Here is a 25,844-nt window from a genome sequence, read left to right as displayed (position 1 = left end):
GGGGGTGTTCAGCCCGGAGAAGAGAAGGCTGCGGGGACACCTTAGAGCAGCTTCCAGTGCCGAAAGGGGCTCCAGGAAAGCTGGGGAGGAGCTCTGGATCAGGGAGTGTGGGACAGCGATACCAAAAACGCTGGCAAATAAACTCTTTAAGGCTTGTTTAGGAGTTTTAAAAAGCAAGCAGCCTTTATCAGGCCTGGGTATACAAGGCAGTGATCTCCACAAGTCCTGAGCAGCGAGACAAGAGCTGGGGACAAAATCTATTTCCCACTCCCGTACACGGGTGTAAACACTTCCAGAAACGTTACGCATGTTCTATTACCTTCCAAGGACTCATTTCAATATGATTATCAACTGCGAAACAGCCAAACCTCTTGCTAATTCAAAGCTTTGGCTCCAGCTCTGCCCAACCTTGCATTTGAGGCGGGGAAAGGCTGCAGACAGAGGGGATGGTAGGAAAAAAAACCCCTCTGTTCAGCACAGACCACATCGAGCGCAAGATATAAGTGTCTGGAAAAACACTGTTTGAAAGAAAACACGTTTCCTGCGAGGGTAGGGGTGCCCTGGCCCAGGCTGCCCCATCCCTGGGGGTGTTGAAGGCCGGGTTGGATGGGGTTTGAAGCACCCACAGCCCATGTCCCAGCGCTGCACCCCAAGCCCACGCAGCCTCAGGCTGGAGGACGATGATGGCGGCCACCCCCAACACCGCCGCCATCGCCTAGCAACCGGAGGGCGGGCTCTTAGGCCTTATATAGCGGGTGGGCGCGTCTTATTGGCTGCGCCCCTGTGATTGGCGTGAGCGCGCACCAATTGTCGCCCTCCACGAGCCGCTGGCGCGCCGGGGGCGTGGCGCTACCCGGAAGACGCCAGAGGAACTGGAGGGGAGGGAGGGGGCGGGGCGTGAGGGGGAGGGATCCGCCGCGGGAGCCAATGGGAGAGGAGGAAGGGGGCGGCTCGGCCAATGGCGGCGCGCGGGGCCCGCGGGGGGCGGGGCTTCGGCAGCCGGCGGCGGCGGCGCCGGGCGCGGCAAAGGCGAGGGGGGCCCGTGGCTGGAGGGGAGGTGAGGGCAGCCCTGGGGAGGGGGGACCCCAGCCTGGGAGGGTGGGGGATGCAGGGACCCGGGGTGGGAGCTCTGGGGAGGGGGGGGCCCAGGCTGAGGGGGAAGCTGGGGGCTTCGGGGAGGGGGGAACCACAGCTTGAGGAGGGGCTGGGGGCGCCCTGAAGTGGGGGGAACCCCAGCTTGGGGCGAGCTGGGGGATGCAGGGAGCCGGGGTGGGAGCTTTGGGGAGGGGGGACCCCAGCCTGAGGGGGAGGCTATAGGAGCCCAGTGGGGGGGGAGCTCTGGGAAGGGGGGTGAGCTCTGGGGAGAGGGGACCCCAGTCTGTGGGGGGTCTGGGGGTTCTGGGGAGGGGGCACCATAGCTCGAGGAGGGGACTAGGGGAGTCCTGAGGTGGGGAGGGGGGCGTGAGGAAACCCCTAGTCCTCAGTGGGGGTGGCGGGCTGCAGGGACCTGGGGTGGGAGCTCTGGGGAGGGGGAGTCCCCAGCCTAAGGTGGGGGCTGTGGCCTTAGGTGGGGGTGTAGGAGCCCAGATTGGGGGAGCTCTGGGGAGGGGGGACCCCAGCTTGAATGGTAGCTGGGAGAGTCCTAGAGTGGGGGGGGGCAGGTCACAAGGGTTTGTGGTGGAGATTCCCACAGCAGGAGGATGCACAGGAGGCTGGAGCCTCCAGCTGTGGGGGAAACAGGGCTGAGGAGCCATTAGTGTGTTCCTTCTTCCTGCAGAGCCCAGTGGCCGTGCTTTTCCTGGGCATCAACGTCTTCTCGTGCTGCTGGTGTCCCGTTAATGTATAGCAGACCCCTAAGGATTTATGTGATGCTGAATACCGCATGCATGCTGCCCTGGTGTGCTTAGAGGTGGCAGGGAAAGGTGGGTGCATGGGATAACCCCTAGCAGTGGTGACGGAAACACAGAGCACGAACGCTCGAACTCACTCAGGTGCCGCGTCCCCAGCAGCACATCTGCCTTGTGACACAGAGCTCCGGCTAAAGCTGTTTCTGTTCCCAGGTGGGAGCTGCAGGAAAGGAAATGTTCCTCATCTCTGTGCTGGAAGCAGGATGAATCTCGTGTCTATGGCGACAGATCCTGAGCTGAAATGGATAACCCTGTGGGCCCGCGTCAGGTGGACGGCCGCGCTTGTGCTGCTCCTGGGCTCCTTCGTGATGCTCCTGCTCCCGCTGGCTGCTGTGGAAGACCCGTGCCATGCAGTGCTCAAAGGACTCTCCTTCCTGAAAAGTAAACTGGGTGCAGGCTCCTCTGGGGTCACCAGATACACAGGACAAACCACCGGACTGAGCATCGCCTCCAATGGGCTGGAGCTGCTGGTGCTGAAAGGCAAAGCCGCCCCAGGTAAGAGTGTCCTCAGGTGGGTGCAAGGGAACAGCCCAGTTGCTGTGTAATAACAGCCACATCTGGAGATCTGCCCCACTCCTGGATGATGTCCTGTAACCCATAATGAGCTCTCACTGCCCAGCTGTGAATTACGAGCAGCCGTAAACGCTCCAGAGGTCAGACGTGTCATCGCCAGCAGGCTGCTGGCAGCAGCCCGACTGCATTCCATCGGCCTGTGTGGCAAAGGCGATGCGCTGGCATTCTCTTAGCGCTGCTTTGCTTTTCAGAAGCTTTTCCTCATGCTTTCAGGACTAGTAAGTTGTTAAGGCAATTGGAATAGAGAGTGGTGTTTCCATACAGAGTAACCTGGGATACACGGCACTAACCCCAAAATCGTGGCTGTTACAGAGCAGGCATGACAGGCCACGGTCGTTGCCTTTATCAGCCAGGACACTCATTGGGAAAACATTCAAAGGAATCAGTACAATTCCAGCACTGTATCTTTGTTCACACTGAAGCTGTTATTCCTCGGAAGATCACAGAATCATTGAATGGTTTGGATTGGAAAGGACATCAAAGCCCATCCAATTCCACCCCTGTCGTGGGCAGGGACACCTCTCCCACTGGATCAGGGGCTCCAAGCCCCATCCAACCTGGCCTTGAACCCCTCCAGGGATGGGGCAGCCACCACTGCTCTGGGTAACCTGGGCCAGGGCCTCCTCACCCTCACAGCAAAACATTTCTGCCTAAGATCTCATCTCTATCTCCCCTCCTTCACCTTCAAACCGTTCCCGCTCATCCTATCCCTGCACTCCCAGATCTGGAGCCCCTTCCAGTGCTGGAAGCTGCTCTGAGATGCTTGATAGCTCAGTGAAAGAGCGGAGAGAAGTGCCGTTAGCAGCTGCAGGCTGTGCTTCTGGCAAGAGACCTGGCATTATTGCCAGGAGAACGTGCTCGGGAGTCTGAGTCCTCCCACACAAAGCAGTCTGGGGGCCAAGGCGAGTTTTGCTGGGATGGCTGCACGCCTGTGGCCAGCCTGAGGCTGCTGCTCCCAGCTCCTGCCTCACCACGCTGCCAGGAGCAGCTCTGCTGCCTGTAAACGTGGCCTGAGCTCCTGTGCTGGTAACCTGGTAAAGGCTGGAATATAGGATCAGTGTTACAGTTCTTCCAGGCTGGCTTTATGTAACTTTTATATGGGTGAACAGTGCCAGTCTGCAGCAGATTTCAGTAGAACTCGCTACCCTGTTACCTAATCATTATTGTTGCATTTCAGAAGTGAAGTTAGAAGCCAAAGCAGCACTGAATCAAGCCCTCGAAATGAAGCGCCAAGGAAAGCGGGAGAAAGCCCACAAACTCTTCGTGTACGCCCTCAAAATGGACCCTGATTATGTGGATGCCCTGAATGAATTTGGTATCTTTTCAGAGGAGGAAAAAGACATTCTTCAAGCCGACTACTTGTACTCCAAAGCACTAACCATTTCTCCCTGCAACGAGAAGGCCTTGATCAATCGGGCCCGGACACTGCCTTTAGTTGAGGAAATAGATCAGAGGTATTTTAGCATCATTGACAGCAAGGTGAAAAAAGTGATGGCGATCCCGAAAGGCAATTCTGCCCTTCGCCGAGTGATGGAGGAGTCCTATTATCACCACATCTACCACACGGTTGCTATTGAAGGGAACACCCTGACGCTGTCAGAAATAAGACACATCATTGAGACCAGATACGCCGTTCCCGGAAAAAGCTTAGTGGAGCAGAACGAGGTGATCGGCATGCACGCAGCTTTGAAATACGTCAACACCACATTGGTATCACGGATAGGCTCCGTGACCATCACTGATATCCTGGAGATACACCGGAGAGTGCTGGGCTACACCGACCCCGTAGAAGCAGGGCGGTTCAGGGCTACTCAGGTGTTTGTAGGACATCACATCCCACCCCATCCCCAGGATGTCGAGAAACAGATGCAGGAGTTTGTGCAGTGGATTAACTCGGAAGATGCCATGAGCTTGCACCCTGTGGAATTTGCCGCCTTAGCCCACTACAAGTTGGTTTACATCCATCCCTTTGTAGATGGCAACGGAAGGACCTCGCGCCTCTTGATGAACCTCATACTGATGCAGGCAGGGTACCCCCCGATCACAATCCGTAAGGAGCAACGCGCCGAGTATTACCACGTCTTGGAAGTAGCCAACGAGGGCGACGTGAGGCCTTTCATACGCTTTATTGCCAAGTGTACTGAGACGACTCTGGACATGTTGCTCATCGCCACCACAGAATACTCCGTGGGCTTACCTGAAGCAGACGGCAGCACGGCTGGATACAAACAAACTATCCCCGTCAAGACTTGAGGGTTGTGGATGTCCAGAAGCCAATGAATGTGTGGGAAAACAGAATGCCAAGCCACTCAGTATTCCTGCTGGGAAATAACTTGACAGGAGGTGTCACTCTTCAGCATTTCATTTACTTAAAGTGTCTTACATTTGATTAAATTAATATAATTTATTTATATACATTATGCCAAGCTGAAATGTGAACTGTTGATGGTGAGTGTGCACTATTAACTTGCTTGTGCTACTGGGGGAGGAGACAGGGAGAGGTGTCAGAGGAGCTCAACAACCTGAAATAGAATTTAATTTCTCCTTAAAATTAGGTTTTGAGAAGCTGCTTCAATCACAGCTCTTCACCTGTCAGTCACTGCATTGTCTTACCTTCTCAGGAACTGCTAGGCAAGACAGCATCTTAGCAGAGGTGGTTGCATTTGTGTTACCTCTTCTTCCCTGTTGTTCAAAGAAACCTAAAAACCAGAACCTTAGCAGGAACAGCACTCTCCTAGCTATGTTAATCAGACTTTCCTGTTAGTCATAGCCAGTACTGAGCCAGAAAGAGGTGAAACTCCTAGTGAAGTCATCTCTCCCCTCCCATTTCTGTTTTCAGTAGCACTTTGCATGTTTACTTTCAGTTGCCTTTCCTAAGGCAGGTCTCATACAACTACGGGGAAGTACTTGGTTTAAGATTACAGATGATGTGGCTGGAACAAGAGAGGAAATCTCTCTGTTTTCACTGAGCTGTGAGGTGCTTTTGGTACACAGGACTGCTTAGTGCTCCAAGGCTCTGCCTCAGACTCCACCTCATCAAGCAGGAGCCCTGGGCAAACGCAGCGAGCTGCCTACATTTCAGTTCAGTGTTTTGAAAGAGCTTCTGCATCACTGTGGGCAGAAAGGCAAGACATAACCAGGCCAACCTTTATCAGTCGTGCCAATTTGGTTAGAATGCATGAAGCGAGTGTGCCAAACCCTGCACAGTTAATGACCAGGTCACATTATTACTCTGATAAATGTGTCAGGAACCACACGAGGTCTCTTTGTGCTGCAGCAGCAGTCAGTATAGTACCTGGAAGTTGCTAAGCAGCGTACTTTATCTTTGCTTTAAGGTGAAAGCACCCACAACCTAACACAGAATAGCTCCCTCCACCCCTTCCCAACAGCATAATGCATCCCAACACCTCCAAAGTTCAGAAAAGAGTGGTGTTAAGCTTAAACCATTTGCAAAACAGTGTAAGCCCTTACATTGTCCTAGGCCAGTGTTAAGTTTTTCTTTCTAACTCTCTTACCTGCAAGGTAGTAATGACACTTCATACAAGCAAGCAATAGGACAAGACTAGGAGTTCTCTATCCTGCAGCACCGCTCCGTGCTTATGTACTGACAGCTGCTGATAGCGAAAGGAAACAATAAATGAGGGTTGTTCTGTGCTTACAAAGCATGCGTATTTTTGTAGTGCAAGGTGAGCGTAAATAAAGTCTGCACTTTAGATCGCTGTGGGGGGGTGGGGTTATTTTAGTAACAGATTAATAAACTATTTTAATATTAAAGTCGTGGTTTGGAATAGAATCATCTGGTTAGAAAAGAACTTTAAGATTGAGCCCAACCATAGCTGTCCACTACTAAACCATACCCCTGACACCTCATTGACCCATCTTTTAAACACCTCAGGGTTGGGGACTTCATCACTTCTCTAGCAGCCTGTACCAGTGCTTGAAAACCCTTTGAGCGAAGAAACCTTTTCAATACTTAATGTGAACCTGCCCTGGCACAACTTGAGGGCATAGGCTGTTCTCAAAACACTTTTCTGTGCAGTACGTCAAGAAATTATTAGAGCCGTGTTTGTGGAGCAGCAGTTTCCATCAGCTGTTACACAGCACACACAGCCCAGCTCCCTCAGCCGCTTACAACTGTCCTGCGACACGAGGTGTAGCAGGGGGCTCTCAACCAGCAACTCTCATCCCAACAGCCAAAGGAATCCAAATCATCACTAGTGCCGCATCAGGGTAAGGAAGCGTCCAACTGCACACACAAACTGAAGCTTCATACTAAAGCGCTACTAGGATGTTCCTAAGCTGATTTTGAGGTACAGTCCCACCGTATCACCAGTACAATAGTGGAAGGCCAGCCCTGGCACAGAAGAGGCTGCGTTCCGTGCTGTGAACGGGCACCGGCAGAGCTTGGTCCCTTGCCGTATCACCACAACTGCCACTGTTAGATGGTTCAAAGCTAGAGAGCAGACTCCTCCATCAAAGTAAAGCCACGTCAGCACAGGATGTCAGCACTGAGAAGTGTTTATTGGCAGCAGTGCCTGTGACACACAAATGAACATGGTACCAGGGCCCCCTCACATTCAGCCCCACCTGTGCCAAATTCCAGAGTTTGCAGCAGTTTAAGTCAGACAAGAAGTATTTCTACCCAAGGTCACGTACCAGATTATTTCAGAGGCTGAGGCAATTTCTAAAGTGGTTTCAAGATATTCATACTAGATGGAATGAGCTACTTACAGGTATGCAAGTGACACTGGACATCAGTGCACTCGAGAGGCGAGGTACATCAGTATTTCCAGCTGCCATAGGATAAGTGCAATTCCAACACCCACATTTAAACAAAAGCAACAGTATTTATAGAAAACCTTTGAGAACTTGAGTTTAATAAACTAAGAAACATCAGCTTGCACTTCACAGTTGTACAAAACCATACAGAAACCACCTGAAAGGGACGCATGAGCTAGCTAGCAAAAACAACAAAAAAAACCAAGTGGTCCTTAGCAACAGCATGTACAGCTTTTATGGGAAACAAAAATTACCAGATCCAAGTGTTACCTCATGACACTTAAAAATAATCCGAATGTCTTTTACAAATACACAATATAAAAAACAAGTCAACTCGAACAGAACATTAACTGGATACATATATATGTATATTTGTGTATATACATATACACACAGATGTATAGAAACTCTCCCAATACTAAAATAGGCCATTGTGGTGAGGTTACTAGCGTTTGCCATTTAACTCTTAATGGAAGGAGATGAATGTCCTTGTGTGGAGGTGTTTGGGTGTAAAATGGGTTCGTTGTCAGAGAGAATGACTGCAATCACAATCTGAACCGACCAGTGGAGCTTGACAAGGTTATCGCTAGGCTTTCACACCGCGTCTCGTTCATTAATGAAAGAGAAATATTTGTAAAGTATTCATAAAACTCTATGTGGCATCCAACCTGTACAGGAAATATTTCCCCCTTCGTTACCCTCAATATGAGGAATCATAGAACGCTGTTTGACCAGAACATAGTACAACCCTTTGCTCTTAGAAACAGAGGAAGAAAACCTGGATTTGTACCACCCTACACTGATCTCTATGAATGCAGTAGTCCAGAGCAGTATTTACACATGATTGTGACTGGCATTCTCTCCTTGCTAGCATAAGGACACAACATGGCTTCCATAAAGGCATTTCACATTTTACCAGACCCGCTGACTGCAGACTTTTTGCTCACTTTTTCAGTAGCATCTTGGCAAAGTCAGCATTGGACATCTTTTTAGGCTCCTCCGGGGGTTCGGATGAAGTTGCTGGTGAGTTCTGGACCATCCCATTCTCGGCCTTAGCCACAGGATTACTCTGGCGTTGTAATGCACGAGGCATCATTGAAAGCTGGGTCCTTCCCTTCCCTCGCCTGGAGAGCAGAAAGTAACATTTAAAAACATCCCAGTGCTCGCTGGGTATCATGTTTTATCTCAGGGAAGCAAAGAGGACTTTGTTCACTATAAGGAACACACATTTAAATATCACTCCTGTCATTTGTTTCAGTAATTAGTGCAAAGCTTTCAATGGGTGCCCTTTGAAACAGGACACAAGTCCTGGCAGAAAACAACAGCCCAGCAGTCCCCAGAAACCAAAAGCTCCACGTTTATCTGCAGGGCATGAAAAACACAACGCCAAAGCAACGCCAAGCAGCAGGAGCACCCCAGAAGATGAAAGAACAACCTTAACACTCGCTGTGAACACTGGAAAGATGTGGAATTCTTCAATCCAGCAACTCTAATTTGTGTGGTTCAGCACCTTTGAAGCATTCTCTCATATTCTAGATGAGATTCCTATATTTTACTGTATACAGAAACCCCGTTTTTATTTTAAGCATTGCCAAGCAGTGTCCCTCACTGATACTTACGCTCCATAAACCTGCCGTGGTACCGCAAACGGCGAGGCTTTGCCAGCCTCAGTCTTGTCCGGCACCTTTCGGAGAGGGGGGTTACTGATCGCCACCTTGATGACGTGTTCCTTAACTGTCAGCCCATCCATTTTCAGCACAGCCTGCGAGGCCTGAGCTTCATTTTCATATTCCACATAGGCCAGGCCCTAAATAAGGAAAGGGGGTAACCCATATTATTTTTAGTGCTTCCTCCTCTGCGTGACAGCTTTTGCTAATGATCTGGCCAGCTGGCAAGAAAACTATACAGAAAGCAGACCTAAACATGGCTAAAAGTCTCAGTATTCTTTAGCTAAAACAACTCTTCTCTACACAAATCTTCAACCTGCATTTCTCAACTCTCATTCACAATTTCCTAGTTTGGGGAAGAAATATTAAATATAAATAAGAAAACCAAGATCCTAGTAAAGTAAATATAAAGTACCACATCACTGGCAAGTCTTCACTAGTATATTATCCACACATTCAAGATGAATCTGGTATTGGACAGATTTGCATTCATAGTAGAAGAAAAGATAAATCAATCTATTGAACTAGAATGGAAAGACCCACACAAACTCTCCAGTGATTCTTCACTAAGCTACAACTCGTACTTCAGGAATCAACTCTGCTAACAGAGGGTCATTGTGTTAAGGAGCAAAGCAGCTCTAACAGAACTGACAAGCACCGTCGCTGAGACAACTGGCATTGCTGGCCTGAGAACAGGGACTGGTGACAAAAGTGCTCTTTATGGGAAAAGAATCCGCATGGACTTCATGAAGTAACAGCTGCTAACCACACCAGTAACCAGCTGCTAAAAGCTGCAGGTGCACCTTCAGGAATGGGGTCTTATTTCCAGCAAATGGACAACAGGACAACCCCAGTATCTGCTACAGCGGCTCCTATATCGAGCGTACGAACTGGGAGGCACCACCTCTCTGTTCTGTTATTGTTAGGCTTCTAAATGACATTCATCAGCAGGATGGCACCGGTTAGAGGTGCCAGGTAGAATCTTGGCACAGTAGCAGCTAGTTTAGAGTCTCTTATTTAACAAGGAGTCATTTATTCCAGGATGGAAATAACGAGCCTTGTCAGAGAGGTGGCTTATTTCTCACTGGCCCATCTACAATTGCAGCAGGTGTTTAAAACAATAGGCTCAAGAAAATGAAGAGAGGAAGGAGGGGAATCAGTTATTCCAGGTGAACCCAACTTAGTTATTTTAGAAACAAATATTCTTCACAGACTTGCTACCGCCTATTTGTACTATACTGAAAGTGCTGTAAACATCTTCCCCTCCCTCTCATTTATATCACACTTTCTTGTGCAACTTAAGGAGTATTTTGGAAAATTTCCTCCCCTCCTATCTCTTATTTGTTGGCACAAAGGCATGCTGGGCCACATGAATCCAAGCACCTCTACAAGTTTTAAAGCAAATCCAGGTTGGCAACTTCTAAAATGCAAAGCTTTCTTTTTGTATCCAAACCTCATGAAAAGCTTCTTTTTGAAGGATTTCTTGAAATTACAAATGCATTAAAGATTCCTACCTTGGGTTTTCCAGCTCGGTTGGTGACCAGACGGATGTCTTTCACATTTCCATGGGCTTTACACACATCTTCCAGCTCTTCCTTAGTGCAGGAAAATGGCAAACCAGATATAAACAGTTTATGTTTCTCCAGGGTAGTGCTATACCTGAACACCTGAAGAAATTAAAGGGTGGTTAGATACCAAAACCAGTCCAAGACTCAAGGATTTCAAGCTATTACGCCTCCAAAAGTTTATCAGAGCACTTTGCGTGATGTAAACACGCTTTCAAGACAAAAGCAGTATCTTGAAAGGTATTTGCATATAAACTTACAGGCATACACTAAGGATTTGCAAGCAGTTCTAAAGACTGAGACACTTCTAAACGCCTATGTCTCCTTCACAACAGAAGGGCCATCAATAACGTCTCCTTGCTCAGTTGTCACTATCTGAACCATTAAGTTTTCCTGTACAATAACTTCGCAATGCAGAAACCCACTGATTATACAACTGGTATCCAGTACAGGTCATTAACAAGAACCAGAGGGTTGTGTAACAAACGCCCACAGCTGTATGACTCAGCCAAAAAAGCACTTTACAGATGGAGATGCTCAAGCAGGAATCTGAGTACCTCACACCATTAACGAGCTGCTCAGATTGGCTTTCTCAAGGTTTGCAGAAATCTGCAAATGTCAATCCTGGTTTAGAGCAAAGTAACATAAAATGCAAGAACTCCCAGAAAACAGTTTTGCTGCCAAGACATAACATCACCATTCCAAACCAGCACAACACGAATAGAATCAAGCCCTCTGGAAGCAAGACACTCTCCTAGCTTTCCAATGCAGTCCCACTGTTCAATCTTATTATAAAAGTTTACCTTAAAGTTCGGATTCTTGTTCTTGTCAACACATGGAGAAACAAACATTGGTCTTCCCTCCACGACTTTACGATCCAAGCCAAGAGCTTGGAGAGCAGATTTTTCTTCTTTGAATTCTACGTAGCAGTACCCCCGGAAAGCACCCTTGTTGCTGAATACTGGACGGATTTCTGCTACCTCCCCACAGCTCTCAAAGAGCTCTTTCAGTTTCCCCTCAGGATCTGTCATGTTGTAGGAAAGGTTGCTGACAAAGACGGTGACATTATCTTTACTGCTGTCATGTAAAACTTTGGGGATGTCTTTTCGACTGGTAGATGCCTTTTCCTTTTGGTTTGCTGGGTGATCTGGCTTTTCAGGTCCACTTCTTCCAAACAGCCCCGTTTCTACCTCCATGTCTTCAAAAAGCACACCATCACCATCTCCATCTCCATCTCCCTTGTGTCTCTTGCTGGGCTGCTCTGCTGACCAACGAAATGGAAAGAATTATTAGAAAGAATATTCTTTATTAGAAAGAATAACATCATTTCATCCACTGAGGAAATTACGCTGTCCTTCATGACCACTATGGAGTTTAGAGAGAGCACATGAAACCACAAATATAATAAGAGGTTTTAAAAGACAGAAAAAACCTCTCTTCAGTTTTTAAGAATGAGTAACAACAGATCTGACCAAGGCAGCAAGTATTTAGATGAAAGCAACAGGGATATTTTTCCCTTTTTTCTGTCAGTTACAGCTACTGATTCATGTTCTCTTTTTAAGGGATGTTTTTTTTTCCTTTGGAAGAAACACAAACACCTAAAAGCTCTGAAAACTCTCAGGGGCAGCAATCTATTACAAGCGTTCTGTTACCACCTTCCCACAGGCTGCTACAACACTGAATAGCCTCATTCAAACACACACCTTGGCATCATTTGATATGTAAGGAAAATAATTAACTTCATAACAAAATAAAAAAGCAACCCAAAACCTCACAATATTTCTCTGAATCAAGAAAAACCTAAAAAAAATCCCTCTAGTTTTTATAACCATACACATCTGTTTGTCAAAAAAACATTTAGTCTTGCTTTCATTTCATTACCACATTGAAGACTTCCTATGAGAAAGAGACCCTGAAAGGACAGCAGCTCTTAGGACATCAGTGATGTCCCTCCCTCATGTGCCTCTAGCCAAAAGGAGGCAACCAATAACCCTGTTGCCAGAAGTCTGAAGTTTTAATTTTTTACCTCCTTCTTCTTGTCCCCATTCACCCTCATCGTCATCATCTGCTTTGCGCTTGTCTCCAGGCCTGGTTTTTTTAGCCTTTTTGGAAGCTTTCTTTTCTGCCCGAGCCTGCTTTCGTTGTTCAGCCTTCTCCTCCTCCTGCTTTGCCAGAGCAGCTTCTTTCTCAGCAGCCTACAAGCATTCGAGATTATTTTTTTACTAGTGACTGCAGAGCATTCTTACCATCTATTTTCTATAAACTGAACTTAAGAGAGATTTCTCGTAGGCTACATTAAACAGTGCTAAGGGGATTATCATTTAAAGCACATTTCGATTGTTTGCTCCAAGAACTTTCCTGGAGTGCACTTTACACTGGTATCCATCCAAGGGTCAAACAGTGAAAGAAAAAGCACCAAAAACCATTTTAAACTAAAATCAACAGTTCTGAGGTTTTAAAGATAACACAGGCTTATCTATGGGAACCAACATTAGAAATCTGACATTCAGACAAGCATAACCTCAAGACAGGAATTTCCTATAAACTGCTTAGTTTTCAGAGTTCTGACCTTTGCTCTTTGTTCACTGACTCGAGCCAATCTGTTTTCTGTTTTTTGAACTGCTGCATCCCAGTCTTCCAATGTTCCTAAAGGATATAGGCAAAAAAAAAAAGCCTTGTATTTAGCTTTCCCATAATTTGTAAACACAATTCTGGAAAAATAAAAGTCAGCGAGTGCATGGAACTCACTCTTAATACTAACTGTTACATATTAACATTCTAAATACAATGAGTAGGCTTTAAAAGAAAACAGAAACTAAGCAGAGGAGAAACATCTCATTTATAATAGAACACTTCTAAAAAGCTTGGAAAAACCCAATCAGTTTCTGCAGGCTCAAAGGTAGACCAGAAAGGAATAAAAATAGAGCTGCTTGGGTGCTACAGTAATCAAAAGAAAATAAGCCCTCAGCAGAGACAAAATGCTAGATCAAAATTCACTCTGAATCAGTGTACACTAACTAGACTGGGTAAGATGAGACTGTGTACAGTTAGTTACCTTCTATTCTCTCCAGTGTGAGCAGCACCTCGCAGACATGCTCTGGATAGTCGCTCGTGCACTGCACCGCTCGATGCAAGGCCTTCCTGCAGTGCTGAGTATCACCGTGAGCTCTGCAGCAGGGAAACCATAGCAGCGAGGAGCCGAAACTCCACATCAAGGTTACACAACAGCATGCAAATGTTTTCCCTCCTTCCCCAGCAACCTTGTGCTACACCCTGTCACTGTAATGCTTCTGAAATACATGGCAGAGGTGCTGCAAGAGCCTCAGCAGCACGTTATAAACCTGTATGAAGTACATCCATACTAAGCATCTAAGTCTTGTCTTTCACACGAGGAAACCGAGAAGTGAATTACCTCTTCCAGCCAGCGTAGCTCTTACCTTTCTAGGTTGTAATACTCCAGCCACATGTTAGCATATTTGGCATTTCCTTTTGTCATAATATTGTCCCAGAGCTCTCTGGCTTTCTGCATGTTGTTACACAACCGGGCCTGAAACGGCATCCAAGTTACTCATTATAGTTTAGGATTATTTGTCCAACATGACTTTCCTCCTGCCTCCCCCAGCTCTTCAAACTAGAAACCACAACAGATGATGCCCACAGACCCAAAGAGATACCTAGGTCGCTCCTCAGAGCGGCTGGAGTGAACACCCAATGCAATCCTACTGGATAACGCTTCCCTGCCCTCCTCTTACATTAATCTCAGTTTCTGGCTCCAACATACAGTTCATTTTGGTCATCACAAAAAGATTAGGTAGTTGCATCTGAATTTTAACTTTTGTCATTATTCATGAACGTACCTAATCAAGCACTTAAACACAAAACCAGTTCTCCATGTAAGAGAAGCGATCAGGAAAGGGATTAAGACACCCAAGTGGGTTTTACCCAACCTAACTGCAGAGGTACACGAGTACACAGACAGCTGACTTATTAGAACTGCCTTAGCTGAATCACACCTGGATGTACCTACTTTCTTCCTCCACTATGTGGACAGAAAGTAATTAGAGTGTAAGTAATTAATTCAGACTCAGGCCCACACTGTTTGGGAAGATTACAATGCCCAAGACTTTGGCAATCCATGCTGCGTGTTATGCCCAGAGAAGTGACAGCACAAATGCAATGTGATTTATCGAGATTCGTATGAGCCTGTGGCAAAGGAAGGAAAATAAAATATCTACTTGCAGGCAGCACCTGCACCGGTAAATTGATATCTGTACTAGTTTGAAGCTCGGTAGTGTAGGCAGCACTAAATTAGGCAGGATTCAAGGCAGTTTATGGACTTAGTGTTCAGTTCCAAGCCCCTGTGGCTACACTGCTAACCAAGTTATTCACACACCTGTGTCACACTGCAGTCACAGCAGTATAAACACGCTAACAATCCTGACAGCTCTCTCAAAAATAACACTGTTTCTTCCCTAGGATTCGTGCTTCAAGCCTCAAGCCACACTATATACCTGACCAGTCCGGACACAGGATGGGAAAAAGATAGATTTACTTAGAAGTAAAGACTGACATTGAAGTCACCCAGACAAAATGTCAAAGTACAAGAGTATTTAATTCTGTGCTTCGAATGTTAAAACGATCAATTCCCTCTCATCTAGCCATTTAAAAACACCAGATAGAAACATCACCTCAACTCTTGCCCAGTTCTGCATGATGGTGCAGGACGGATCTCCACTTTCACTGAATCCTGGGAATTAAAATAAAGTACTGTTTGTGAACAGGTCTTGGAAATAAAGTGTTTATTAAACATGTTCTACACTGCAGGCAAAATATTTATCCGTAGCTTCCTTACAACATTTGAGACACTTAAAGAACTTAAACATTGTGTGAAGAACTGGTCTTACGACAACAAGAGAAAACAACATACTGGATGATTTAACTTACGCTCTTCTACTTCTTGTTTTAGATACTCCACAGCACGTGCAAATGCAGACCGCAGCTCTTCCAGCTCTTTACTCGAGTCTTTAGAAGAAAGAAAGAACTGCCTTAATAAACAACGGTTTCATTTTCACCTCCCATTCACTAAAACGTCTTCCCTACACCCACAATGACTTTACTGGGTGGTAGGGGCAGCCAAAATTTATTACTTCAGTAAAACTCACTACACACATCATAAATATACCCATCAAGTACCTAAAATATAAGGCAGGACATGTTTGCAACAGCGCAATCTGTTCTGTTAGCAAGGAGCTGCTTTAAACCAACTAAGTTCATGTATCTTACAGCCACTAACTGGCCAGAAGTAATTTTTGTGAAAGATAAGGAACTATTGTTTTGGGTTTTTTTTTAAATTAATACTGCAGTTTCAGAGAGGTACACAGAGAACAGTTTAAATACTTATTCGCACATATATATCATATCTACCTTGTGTAAAATCCACTCTTCTTCTCAGGTAGTCAAGATACGCCTGCCAGATTTCTACATAGTCTGTTGCCTGAATAAAACCTGCATTCAGAGCTTTTTCAAACATTTCTGCAGGGAAATTGAGGGAAAAACACCCACAAATATATTTAGCTTTCAAATATGGACAAGTTAGCAAGCTACAGATTACAGACAAAAGTACATGCACCTTACATTACTAAGAAGATAGGAAAGTACAAGAAATCCTTCACATGGTGAATTGGTTTAGGAAGTGAACGTAAAAGCTACTTTAACTCAGTAACGTGCATGCAAAGTTCATCTTGCTCCAAACTGAAGCTGCTCAACAAAAGCAGCTTTGCTCTAGATGTTACTGTACATTTCATCAGCTTTAAGACTGGATGAAAACAAATCCTACAGCATCCTACAAGTCACCATTCGTCACACGTTATTCGGAGTTTTGCCGAGATGGTCTTTCTTTACCAGAAATAATGCCGTGATCAACTCTATGCCTCTCCATCGCCAAAAGATACCTAATCCACAGCCCAACCGTCCAGGGACAGTTCCTAACAGCACGGTCATGAGCAGACAAGACCAACTCTTTCACTTTCAGCTGCCGGTCCTGAAATAATCACACAAAGTCTTCAATTACTGCTTGGCAGAGAGACGCTCTGGGACAAACACCAGCTTACTAAGGGACAGGACTGAGGTAGAACTTATTGGTTGTTCATTTACTAGCCACTAAGACAAAAAAAGTTAAGAAAATTGAACCGAAAATATCTATTGGGTTTTTTCTCCTTACCAAGTACTGATTGTAGCGTGCCCAAAGATCTGGCACAAGGCAGTTCTCAGCCAATGCCCTCTCATAGATCAACTGAATCCGAGCTGGATCACCTGCTTTCATTTCAAAATCAATGTAAGCTTGATATTCTGCTAGCTTCGGTGTTTCGGCACTCAGCTATAAAACAAACAGATACAGAAAACTAAAATCTCCTGAACAAAGCACAAATCAAATGGGCAAAATTTCACACAAGAGCTTGGCCTCTAGATAACAGCAGCTTTTGATTTTCACATTTCTCCAAACACCACTCTGGTTTTGAAGTCATTCAGATCTCTACATTTTACTCCCCTTAGCCCAATAGGCTCATCCACGCTGGAAGAAATGGAGAAAGCACTCATATGCACCTCAGGGTGCCATGACATGGTCAATGGATTCAATAGTTCCCAGTACACCCAGTTGTGAGGTTTTCCATCTCACATTTCTCACAACTAGAAGAGTTCTTGACCAATACACAGCTGCTTTATCTCTGACTAGAAAAAAATACAGCTTAGAAAAAAAAAAAATCACCCCAAAGCAATTAACTCTTAGTTTTAAAGCAAGATGTAAGTAACAGCATTACCAGTGCCTCTTCATATGGTTTATACTTTTCCAGTTGCTGTAAAGCTTTTTTGTAATTCTTTATTACTGTTTCTGGTATCGGTTCTTCTGACCATTCCTCATACTCAGCATACGAAGCCTCCATATCTATTAAAACAGACAGGAAACCCCATCAATAACTTAATCCACTAAATGATCAACATCCAACCTGTATTTGATTCTAACACATTTGTATTTCTGTTTACACCTTTAGATCTTAACTGTCCCGCTACCAAGCGCTTATAAGGTTCAGAAACTTCGTCTTATAAAGTCCACTACAACAAGTACTATTAAAGCTATTTATTTTGACTGATAAAACCAAAGCAGTAAGATTTTCCCAAGGCCTTAAAGAAGAAAGACCAACACAAATCCTTACAATATGAAACTGAAGAAGTCAAAGCACTGTGTTTAACTTTCCCCTATAAGCAAAGTCACAAGAAAAGGGACTCAAGTTAAAAGAATTAAGCAGATATGGCAGAACCTTAACAATCCAGCTGTCAGCATGTACTGTTCCCTACCAACCAGGGTTCTTATGTAATGATCATCACAGCTGAATTCATAGTTTGCAATGGTCACATTTTGTGTTCATCACTTGTACTTTAAATAGCTTCAAATTACGTCCTGAAGAAACAGATAAACCAAGCTTCAATGACTAAGAATATTTCTAACAAAAGGGATCTGTGCATCATTCAAGAGGCCCTAGGAAACGCAAGTTTCATTGAATAAAGAATTCACAAATAGTACAGCCACAATTTGTGGGGCTCTCCTAAAAGAATCATCACGACTAAGGCCTGGATCACCACAACACAGCTCATCCAAGCCATCTCTCCAAGTGCACCGACTCTTACCTAACAGCGGGATCCCCAGCTGGCGCCGGAACAGCGTGTGGATCTTCTCGAGCTGACTGCAGAGCATCTGCTGCTGCTCAGGCGATGGAACGCTGCCAGGAGCTGGCTACAAACAAAAGGACTGAAATTTAATCGGTTCCCTCCAGCCTCAGCTGATGAACACGAGAGGGTATTGTTCACGGGCTGGGAGTCTGGGCTCCAAAGGACTACATGATCCTTGAAGGACAGACACAGGTCACTGCTCTGAAAGCTAAAACTTGGGAACTGCTAGACTCAAAAGCTGGGTGAACATGAAAAGCATTCCTCACTGAAAGGAAATGATAACCTGAGGAAAAAAAAAAGTAACCTACATGCGATTGCGCCATTTCACGACCCTACTGGGCTGCCAAATAGCTTTTAAATAAATCCCTGGTGTGTGCACAGATGATTTAAAACTTCCAGCTTTTTCTGTTTGTGAATGAGAGGATCTTCTCCTGTTACTCCTTTGGGTTGGAAGGGACATTTGAAGACCATCTAGTTTCAACACCATCCCACTCCTGCAGAGTGAAATTCTGCTTCTAGATATGAGATTTTATGATCAAATAATTCATTACTCTATCAACTAAATACACAGAATGTTTTTTGAAGAGAAACAACTGTGTGACACTACAGACGCTTCTCTCGGAAGCAACTGATGAGGGAGCAGCACAAGATGACTTCAGAAACTAAACCACCACTTCTTTCTTACCAGAGCCCAGGAGAGCGGCCTTACCTGCGCCGTCTCCAGGATGGCGTTCTCAAACTCACGGTACGCCTCCCATAATGCTGTGCCTTTTGTCACGTGCAGTCCCACCGCAGTTAACGCTCTCTCAAATATTGAGCGAACCTTCTCAATTCCTCCTTCCTGACCAATGCCACCAATGGAATACTGGGCGTATTCCAACCAAATTTCAGGACCTAAACAAAGATATAAGAAACAATTGACCTCATCCCCTAAAAAATAAAAAAAAGGCATCTCTCTGCTTCCCAAACATCCACAGACAGATCAACACATGACCATTTTCTTTACCATCCAATGCAGTAAAGAAGAAATCAAATATTTTATTCTGTTTGGTTCAGTACCAGCCGCTGCAATTGTCTCCTGAAAGAGCAGCATCTGAGCAAATTAGGTCCAGGGATGTCCAGAAGAGACAGGGGATGTTACACTGCACATCTCAGGCTCTGGAAGAAGTCTTTCCCAATCTTAAGCGCATTCCATCCAGCGGATACAGAGGATACTCCCTCTTAGCTCCTCATCTTTCCATTCCTTCCTCAAGGGTCACCACCATTCTGGGAGGCTGGCTACACTGCTGCTGTAACGTGACATTGTGCATACAATTTCTGCAAGGGATTTGCCTCAGTGCTACCAAGCTCTCTCTCCTCCTTCAGGCTTTGTGTTTTCAGCACCTCACCAAAAGGCTCAAAGAGCACAGAGTTACCTGGTGCTTTAAGCAAAAAGTTTTAAGCTATGGCTGCAAGCAGCTCCTGAGAAATGAAAAGGCAAGACACCACATACTTTCTTCTTTTCACTTGCAACAAACACAATCAGAGCCTGGAATCGCAGCACAATCAGGGTTACCTTCTTCACAGGGCTTCAAGAAAGCTGCCTCACAGACATTAATAATGTTCTCAAAGGCTGTGCCATAGTGGAAATGGCAGTAGAGACAGTGCTAAACCAACACAGAAGCTGGGAGGAGAAATAAGCCTTTTTAAAAGCATTCACTTTCCTCAAAGAAAGAGCATAGTAGGTAACAGAGAAAGCATTCCCTAGCAGAGCACAATTCCTGCTGCTTGTAGAGATTAGAGAAGTGAAATATATGCATTTAAAGCTTTTTACAACCTTTATCTAAAAGGTCTTAAAGACTCAATAGTAAAAGCATTGCCTTTGAATTGCCTTTAGCTCCAATGCTTCAGAAAAACTGAGGATCACATTGCATCAATATTTTCGATCCAATTTCTGTATTACAACTTAAGGAAGAAACATTCCTAGAAAAACAAAGCCATAATCCGGAAGAAATGCAACATATCATATAGCATGTATCAACAACTCACAGATGTAGTCTTTCACAGCTCTCTCAAACAGTTCATAAACTTTTTCTCGCTCAGAGCTTTCAGAAGCCATTTTTATCTCATCCTTCAACCAGTCCAGCCAAATCTCTGAAAGGAAGAGATTTAGAACACATCAATGTGCAGAAAGAATAAGTTAAATCCACTTGTTGAATTTTTATGAACGTTTTTACTAACAGACTTAAAAATGGGGAGGCACTTTTAGCCTCCACAACCACTCACAATTCATTTAAAAGAAAAGAGGGACACCTTTCCTCCCTCCTTTATAAGAAATAGCAAAAGGCTTTAGAGGCTGCAAGGCATCAAAGGAAACCTTCCCTTACCAAGGCTAAAAAGCACACAGGTGGAAAAGCCTCTGCAATATCTACATTGTCTTTGTGTTACGAGTAAAAACAGAACACCCACTTCATGGGCTACCTGCCACTTCCACCAACACCATACTTTTTGCTGCTTGCCTACAAAATTTGAGTTACATTTACTGACCAAAGGACCAGAGCCGTTTTAGTGCTGTTGTTACCAGCCCTACAGCAACACAAGCAAACATAGGCCTGTCTTCCAGCTCCAGGTCGTGTCCTGGCAGCGACTCCCGCAGCTAACAGACTTACAGATGAGAGGCTGGAATAGCTGGGCACATAAAACACACCCCCACACCAGTCCCACCCCACCACAGCAGCCCTGGCAGAGGACAGGACACAACAGCACAGGTGCAAGTGGAAAGAACTCAAATTCTCACAACAGGCTCGCAACTCTGCGCCTGCCAGAGGCCGAGCTCAATGCTGGCCATAAACAGCAGCAGAATTCAGAGCTTAAAAAGACCCAAGCCTGTTCTTTGAGGCTTCTCTGGATTAATGTTGAGGCCTGGCACAGATTCACTACTGACACAACGGTATTTTACACAGATGGTGCTTAAGGCTGCAACACAAGCAGGAGATGCTCTGTACCTTCGGTGAGTGGAAAGAGTTCACTCATCTTCTGGCGAGCTCTTCTGAGCTTTATCAATTCTCCCTCCTGGCGCAGCAGCTTTATCAGATCCAAGTGGCAGTTATAGTCAAATGCGTTGATGGAAAGCTTTAAAACAAAACCAATTCTTTTAAAAAAGCACTACTAAGCAATAAACGTGAAGAAATCATAAAACATTTATCAGAACAGAATGCGATGCTGTCTTCTGGGGCACACAAGTCTCACTGTGTGTTCCTATAGCAAAGACAACACCGACCTTCCTGCACAAAGTCACACCAAACTCCGATATTGCTTCCACGATGCTTTCAGGTCACAAAAAGATATTTATAAAATAAATTTCCAAGTTTAACAGAGCTTTGAAGTTAAACTTAGAGCTTAGCCTACGGCTCTAAAGGTCACTGCTCAGCACCGTGAAAGAGAGCAGAACAGTACAGCAGCTATGGGCTGCAGATGCAGACCCGGGAGCACAACAGGAAGAAAACTGTCCCCTACAATTCATCTTCTCCCAAGTGATAGGTGATGAGACGAGAGAGAATAGCCTCAAATTTGCCACGGCAGATTCAGGTTAGACATTAGAAAAAAGTATTTTCATTGAAAGGCTTCCCAAGCACTGGCAGAGGCTGCTCAGGGAAGCAGTGGAGTCACCGTGCCTAAAGAGGCTTAAAAGGCAGGTAGATGAGATGCTCAAGGCTATGGTTTAGTAATGGACTGGTACGGTTTGGCTTGATGATCTCAGAAGTCTTTTCCAACCTAGGAATTCTATAGAACCAAATGCGTTTTAATTGTTTCCAAGGCAATTAGAAAACACTAAAGAGATAATAAAGACGGAAGGGTTGATGACGACTACACGCTGCCCCTAGGCACCTCAAAAAGCCCAATTTATATTTCCAACCCCAAACATCCGCGTCTCGTCGATTCCCAGCACCGACCTGCACCGCAGCCACGGTCCCCGCCAAGGCCGGGCTCTCCTCGCGCTATCCCGCTGGGAAGACCCCGGTTCCCCCGGGGTGAGGGAGCGGAGCCCTTCCCCACGCAGGCCCCGGTTCCCCGGGCCGGGCCCTCCCCGCGGCCCCTGGGCCAGGGCCGGGACCCCACCTGCTCCTCCAGCCGCTGGATCTCGGCTTCGTTCTCTTTTTCCTCATCCTCGCCGTCACCAGACGAGTCCGAGTCGCCTTCATCCTCCGAGTCGCCCCCCGACTCGGGGTCGTCCTCCGGTAGCCGCTTCTTCTCGTCCGCCTCCTCCGCCACCGCAGCCGCCTCGGCTCCCGCCGCCGCCATCTTATGCAGCTCCCCTCGCAGCCAGCCGCGCTCCACCGCCCGCGGGGTCTGCCCCGCGCGGCGCCTGTCCCGCTGCCGCCAAATCCCGACGGGTAAGCACAGCGAGACGAGGCAATATGAATCCCCCGAAGATTTCCGAGCTACTCCGCGTACCGGGACCGCGCTGCGATGAGCGCCGCCGGGGCCAAGCCCTATGTTATCCCGGCCGCGACACAGGCGGCGCTGCGGGCACCTGGGGTCCTACCCGGCCAAAGGGCCTCCGAGGAGGTCCGCGGCGCCCTCCCGCCATAGTGAGTGTGGCTGCTGCGGCGCGCACATGCGCGGGTGTCGCGGTAAACGGCGTCGTGATGGGAAATAACGTTTATTGATCATTTGAGCCACAGCACGGGTGCTTTCCCGCAGGCGGCCCTCAGCGCTCGCTTCCTGAGCGCCCGCTCGGAGCTAAAACGTGGGCGCGGAGGCCGAGGCCGGAAAAGGGCGTGGTCACGGAAGGAGAGTGGCCTGTGATTGGCTGGGCTGGTTTGGGGGCGTGGCCTCGCCGACCGAGTCTATAAAGGGAGGGCGTGGGTGCCCGCCCCTCTCAGTCTCAAGATGGCGGCGCTGAGGGCGGCGGGGGCGGCGCTGCTGCGGCCCGGGCGCGGCGGGGAGGTGGCCAGGCTGGGCTACCACAAGAAGGTGAGGGGGCAGAGGGCTGTGTGAGGGGTGGGCCGGGCCTCGGAGAGGCGGTGGGTGTTAACGCGGTGCCCTGGCAGGTGGTGGATCACTACGAGAACCCGCGCAACGTCGGCTCCCTCGACCGCAACGCCAAGAACGTTGGCACCGGCCTGGTGGGCGCCCCGGCCTGCGGAGATGTCATGAAGCTGCAGGTGACCTTGGTTACCCGCTGGCACCGCGGGAGGGGGTGGCCTGCGGCTGCTGCAGGGGCCCAATCCGCTCCCCGTCCTCTCAGGGGTGCAGGATGGTCTTCCATCATTTCCATGGGGATCCGGGCAGGGACTGTCCCCCTCCCCAGGGCCCTGCCTAGACCTCAGGGGTGGCTCTGGGGCTTGAGGCCCTGTCCCACACCTCAGGACCATGCCTGGGCTTGAGCGGTGACTGTGAGGGTGCAGGTCCCCGTTACTCCTTAGAATTCTGCCTGGGTCTTAGGGTGGCTCTGGGAGGGCAGGGCCCTGTCTCACTCCCCAAGGCCCTGCTTGGACCTCAGGGGTGTCTTTGGGAGGGAAGATCCCTGTCCCACTCCCCAGGATCCTGCTTAGGCCTCAGGGGTGGCTCTGAGGGTGCAGGGCCTGTCCTGCTCCCCAGGACCCTGTCTGGGTCTCAGGGTAGCTCTTGGAGGGCAGGCCCTATCCTGCTCCCCAGGGCCCTGCCTGGACCTGAGGGCTGGCTCTGGGGACCCTGGCTGAGCCGAGCTGGCCGCTAAAGTGCTGCCGCTAACATTCTTTCCAGGTGGAAGTGGATGAGAATGGCAGGATTGTTGATGCCCGTTTCAAAACATTTGGCTGCGGGTCAGCGATTGCATCAAGTTCACTGGCAACGGAGTGGGTCAAAGGGAAAACGGTAAGGGTCCCCGCCGGAATCAGAGGTGACATCATGGAAAGGCTTCAGAGCACAAGACCTGCTTGTGTTGCCTTTTGTAAAGTGGGGGCCTGGGAATCCCAGTAGTGACTTGTAGTTTATACTGTAGTACGGCGACTGTTTGCACTGTTAGAGGTCTGACTTCCAGAGCAATAATTGCCTTTTCCAAGAACTCCCATTCTTGGAATCTACAGGGAGGTCCTTTGTGTCTTATGCAGAAAACAACAAGGTGCTGAACGTGAGTTCTGAAAGAAGGTTTACCTATGGAGTGTTTGTATTATTTATCCGTCTTTTTGTGTCAGACAAGAAATACCTTTCTATAATTTGATCAAAAGTGAGCATGAAACAATCCCCGCAGTGTTGTTTTGTAACACTGGTATCATAGAATGGTTTGGGTTGTAAGGAACCTTCAAGCTGGTCCTATTCCAACCTCCTGCCATGGGCAGGGACACCTCACCCGCGATCAGGGGCTCCAAGCCCCATCCAACCTGGCCTTGAAAACCTCCAGGAAGGAGGTAACCACAACTTCTCTGGGTAACATTTGCCGTGGCCTCGCCAAAGGTGAGATTCATTCCTGCCACTGCTCAGTCCAAAATATCCCTTAATTCCTTCACTGCCCCTCGTACTCAAGATGTTCTTCCACGTGGGTTCTGTTGGCTGTGGAGCGTTAAAGCTCTCCTAGAGCAGATGTCTTTGCAGCCACATTGAACCTCACGTGACCAGTGACTGCACACTGATTGCGTTTTAGGTTGACGAAGCGTTGAAAATCAAGAACACGGATATTGCTAAAGAACTCTGCCTTCCTCCAGTCAAACTGCACTGCTCCAGTAAGTAAAGAAACACGGGGGAAGTCCAAATACAAACTCCTATTTGAGAGGGAGACTTCTGTGAATGGTGCAGATACTTCTGAATGTTGTTTTCAAATAATGTTTGTGTACAAGGAACAGCTAACCTTGGCCCACAAGAGAAAGTTGCTTATTCTCAGATTTCAGGGTTATTTTCAGATCTCTGTCATGTTTTGGATTCTGTAGCTCAACAAGCTGACAAGGAGCGTTCAGATTCTGACACGCTACTTCCTAGGTGCCAGCCGAGCTCTCAGACTCAGATCCTGTCTGCAGTGGTGGTCACTGCTGCTGGCTGCTCATTTTTTTCTTCACAGTGACTTTCGTTGTAAACAACTTTTTCTTGACCTTGTAATACTTGTTTTGTTTGTAGTGTTGGCTGAAGACGCCATCAGGGCTGCCTTGGCTGATTACAAATTGAAGCAGGATCCAAACAAAGAAGAGTCAGAGAAGAAAGCAAACAATGCCTAAACAGACTGTGAGGCTTGTTCTCATTCCACTTAAATTTGCAGTGCAATTATTCTAGCTGTTAGTAAGATCCTGCGCACTACGAAATGAAGCTGTAAGATACGCACAACGTACGCACAATGTGTCACTGTTCCTGTGTGTTCAGCCACTCTTGTAGTGCTTAAACAACTGGGATGTGGGTATTCTAGCAGCCTGTGTCCTGGTACAACTATGTCTGAAATGTTGGAGCGAAGAAGACTGCTCAGCTGCAGAGAACTCGATGGCTTCTCTATGGAGAGAAAATCCTACTGTTCCGGTACTGGAAGGGCTGCACTTTTTTGGAAGTTGTATAGTTTTGCCTAATATTTTACAGATTTTAGTGGGAAAGTTTGCCTTGCTCTTAATGTTTGTGTAAGAACTGCAGATGGGTCTGTGTATCAGTGCAGTATACAAACAGGGGGCAGAGCTCCTGCCCGCAAACTG

At 47.1% G+C, this 25,844-nt stretch overlaps 3 protein-coding genes across 5 annotated transcripts; 2 read left to right on the top strand and 1 right to left on the bottom strand.

Annotated features, from left to right (window-relative positions):
* Window positions 1-1,035: 1,035 nt before the first annotated feature.
* Window positions 1,036-6,206, top strand: FICD (FIC domain protein adenylyltransferase). Its single transcript, XM_069870997.1, has 4 exons — window positions 1,036-1,057; window positions 1,778-1,922; window positions 2,061-2,402; window positions 3,658-6,206. The coding sequence occupies exons 2-4, from the start codon at window positions 1,883-1,885 to the stop codon at window positions 4,731-4,733; spliced, it is 1,458 nt and encodes a 485-aa protein (XP_069727098.1). The 5' UTR covers window positions 1,036-1,057; window positions 1,778-1,882; the 3' UTR covers window positions 4,734-6,206.
* Window positions 6,207-7,340: 1,134 nt separating this feature from the next.
* Window positions 7,341-22,528, bottom strand: SART3 (spliceosome associated factor 3, U4/U6 recycling protein). Of its 2 annotated transcripts, none has more exons than XM_069870992.1 (19): window positions 22,315-22,528; window positions 21,201-21,327; window positions 20,245-20,349; window positions 18,926-19,110; window positions 18,175-18,280; window positions 17,310-17,434; window positions 16,712-16,867; window positions 16,393-16,531; window positions 15,916-16,023; window positions 15,436-15,513; window positions 15,180-15,238; window positions 13,929-14,038; window positions 13,547-13,659; window positions 13,061-13,137; window positions 12,518-12,686; window positions 11,295-11,755; window positions 10,441-10,593; window positions 8,879-9,066; window positions 7,341-8,383 (listed from the first exon to the last, which is right to left on the bottom strand). In XM_069870992.1, the coding sequence occupies exons 1-19, from the start codon at window positions 22,495-22,497 to the stop codon at window positions 8,203-8,205; spliced, it is 2,823 nt and encodes a 940-aa protein (XP_069727093.1). In that variant the 5' UTR covers window positions 22,498-22,528; the 3' UTR covers window positions 7,341-8,202. The 2 variants fall into 2 exon arrangements, with proteins under 2 accessions (XP_069727093.1, XP_069727094.1); XM_069870993.1 differs by having other exon boundaries at window positions 11,295-11,752.
* Window positions 22,529-23,072: 544 nt separating this feature from the next.
* On the top strand, window positions 23,073-25,844 carry ISCU (iron-sulfur cluster assembly enzyme). Of its 2 annotated transcripts, none has more exons than XM_069870970.1 (5): window positions 23,073-23,172; window positions 23,250-23,363; window positions 23,944-24,054; window positions 24,821-24,899; window positions 25,288-25,844. In XM_069870970.1, exons 1-5 carry the CDS (start codon window positions 23,089-23,091, stop codon window positions 25,383-25,385), a joined length of 486 nt encoding a protein of 161 aa, XP_069727071.1. In that variant the 5' UTR covers window positions 23,073-23,088; the 3' UTR covers window positions 25,386-25,844. The 2 variants fall into 2 exon arrangements, with proteins under 2 accessions (XP_069727071.1, XP_069727070.1); XM_069870969.1 differs by having other exon boundaries at window positions 23,074-23,145; window positions 23,220-23,363.

The sequence above is a fragment of the Phaenicophaeus curvirostris genome, chromosome 17 (genome assembly GCF_032191515.1).
Source record: "Phaenicophaeus curvirostris isolate KB17595 chromosome 17, BPBGC_Pcur_1.0, whole genome shotgun sequence".
In the NCBI taxonomy this organism is placed as follows: Eukaryota; Metazoa; Chordata; class Aves; order Cuculiformes; family Cuculidae; genus Phaenicophaeus; species Phaenicophaeus curvirostris.
This window is presented reverse-complemented; position numbering and strand designations above follow the sequence as displayed.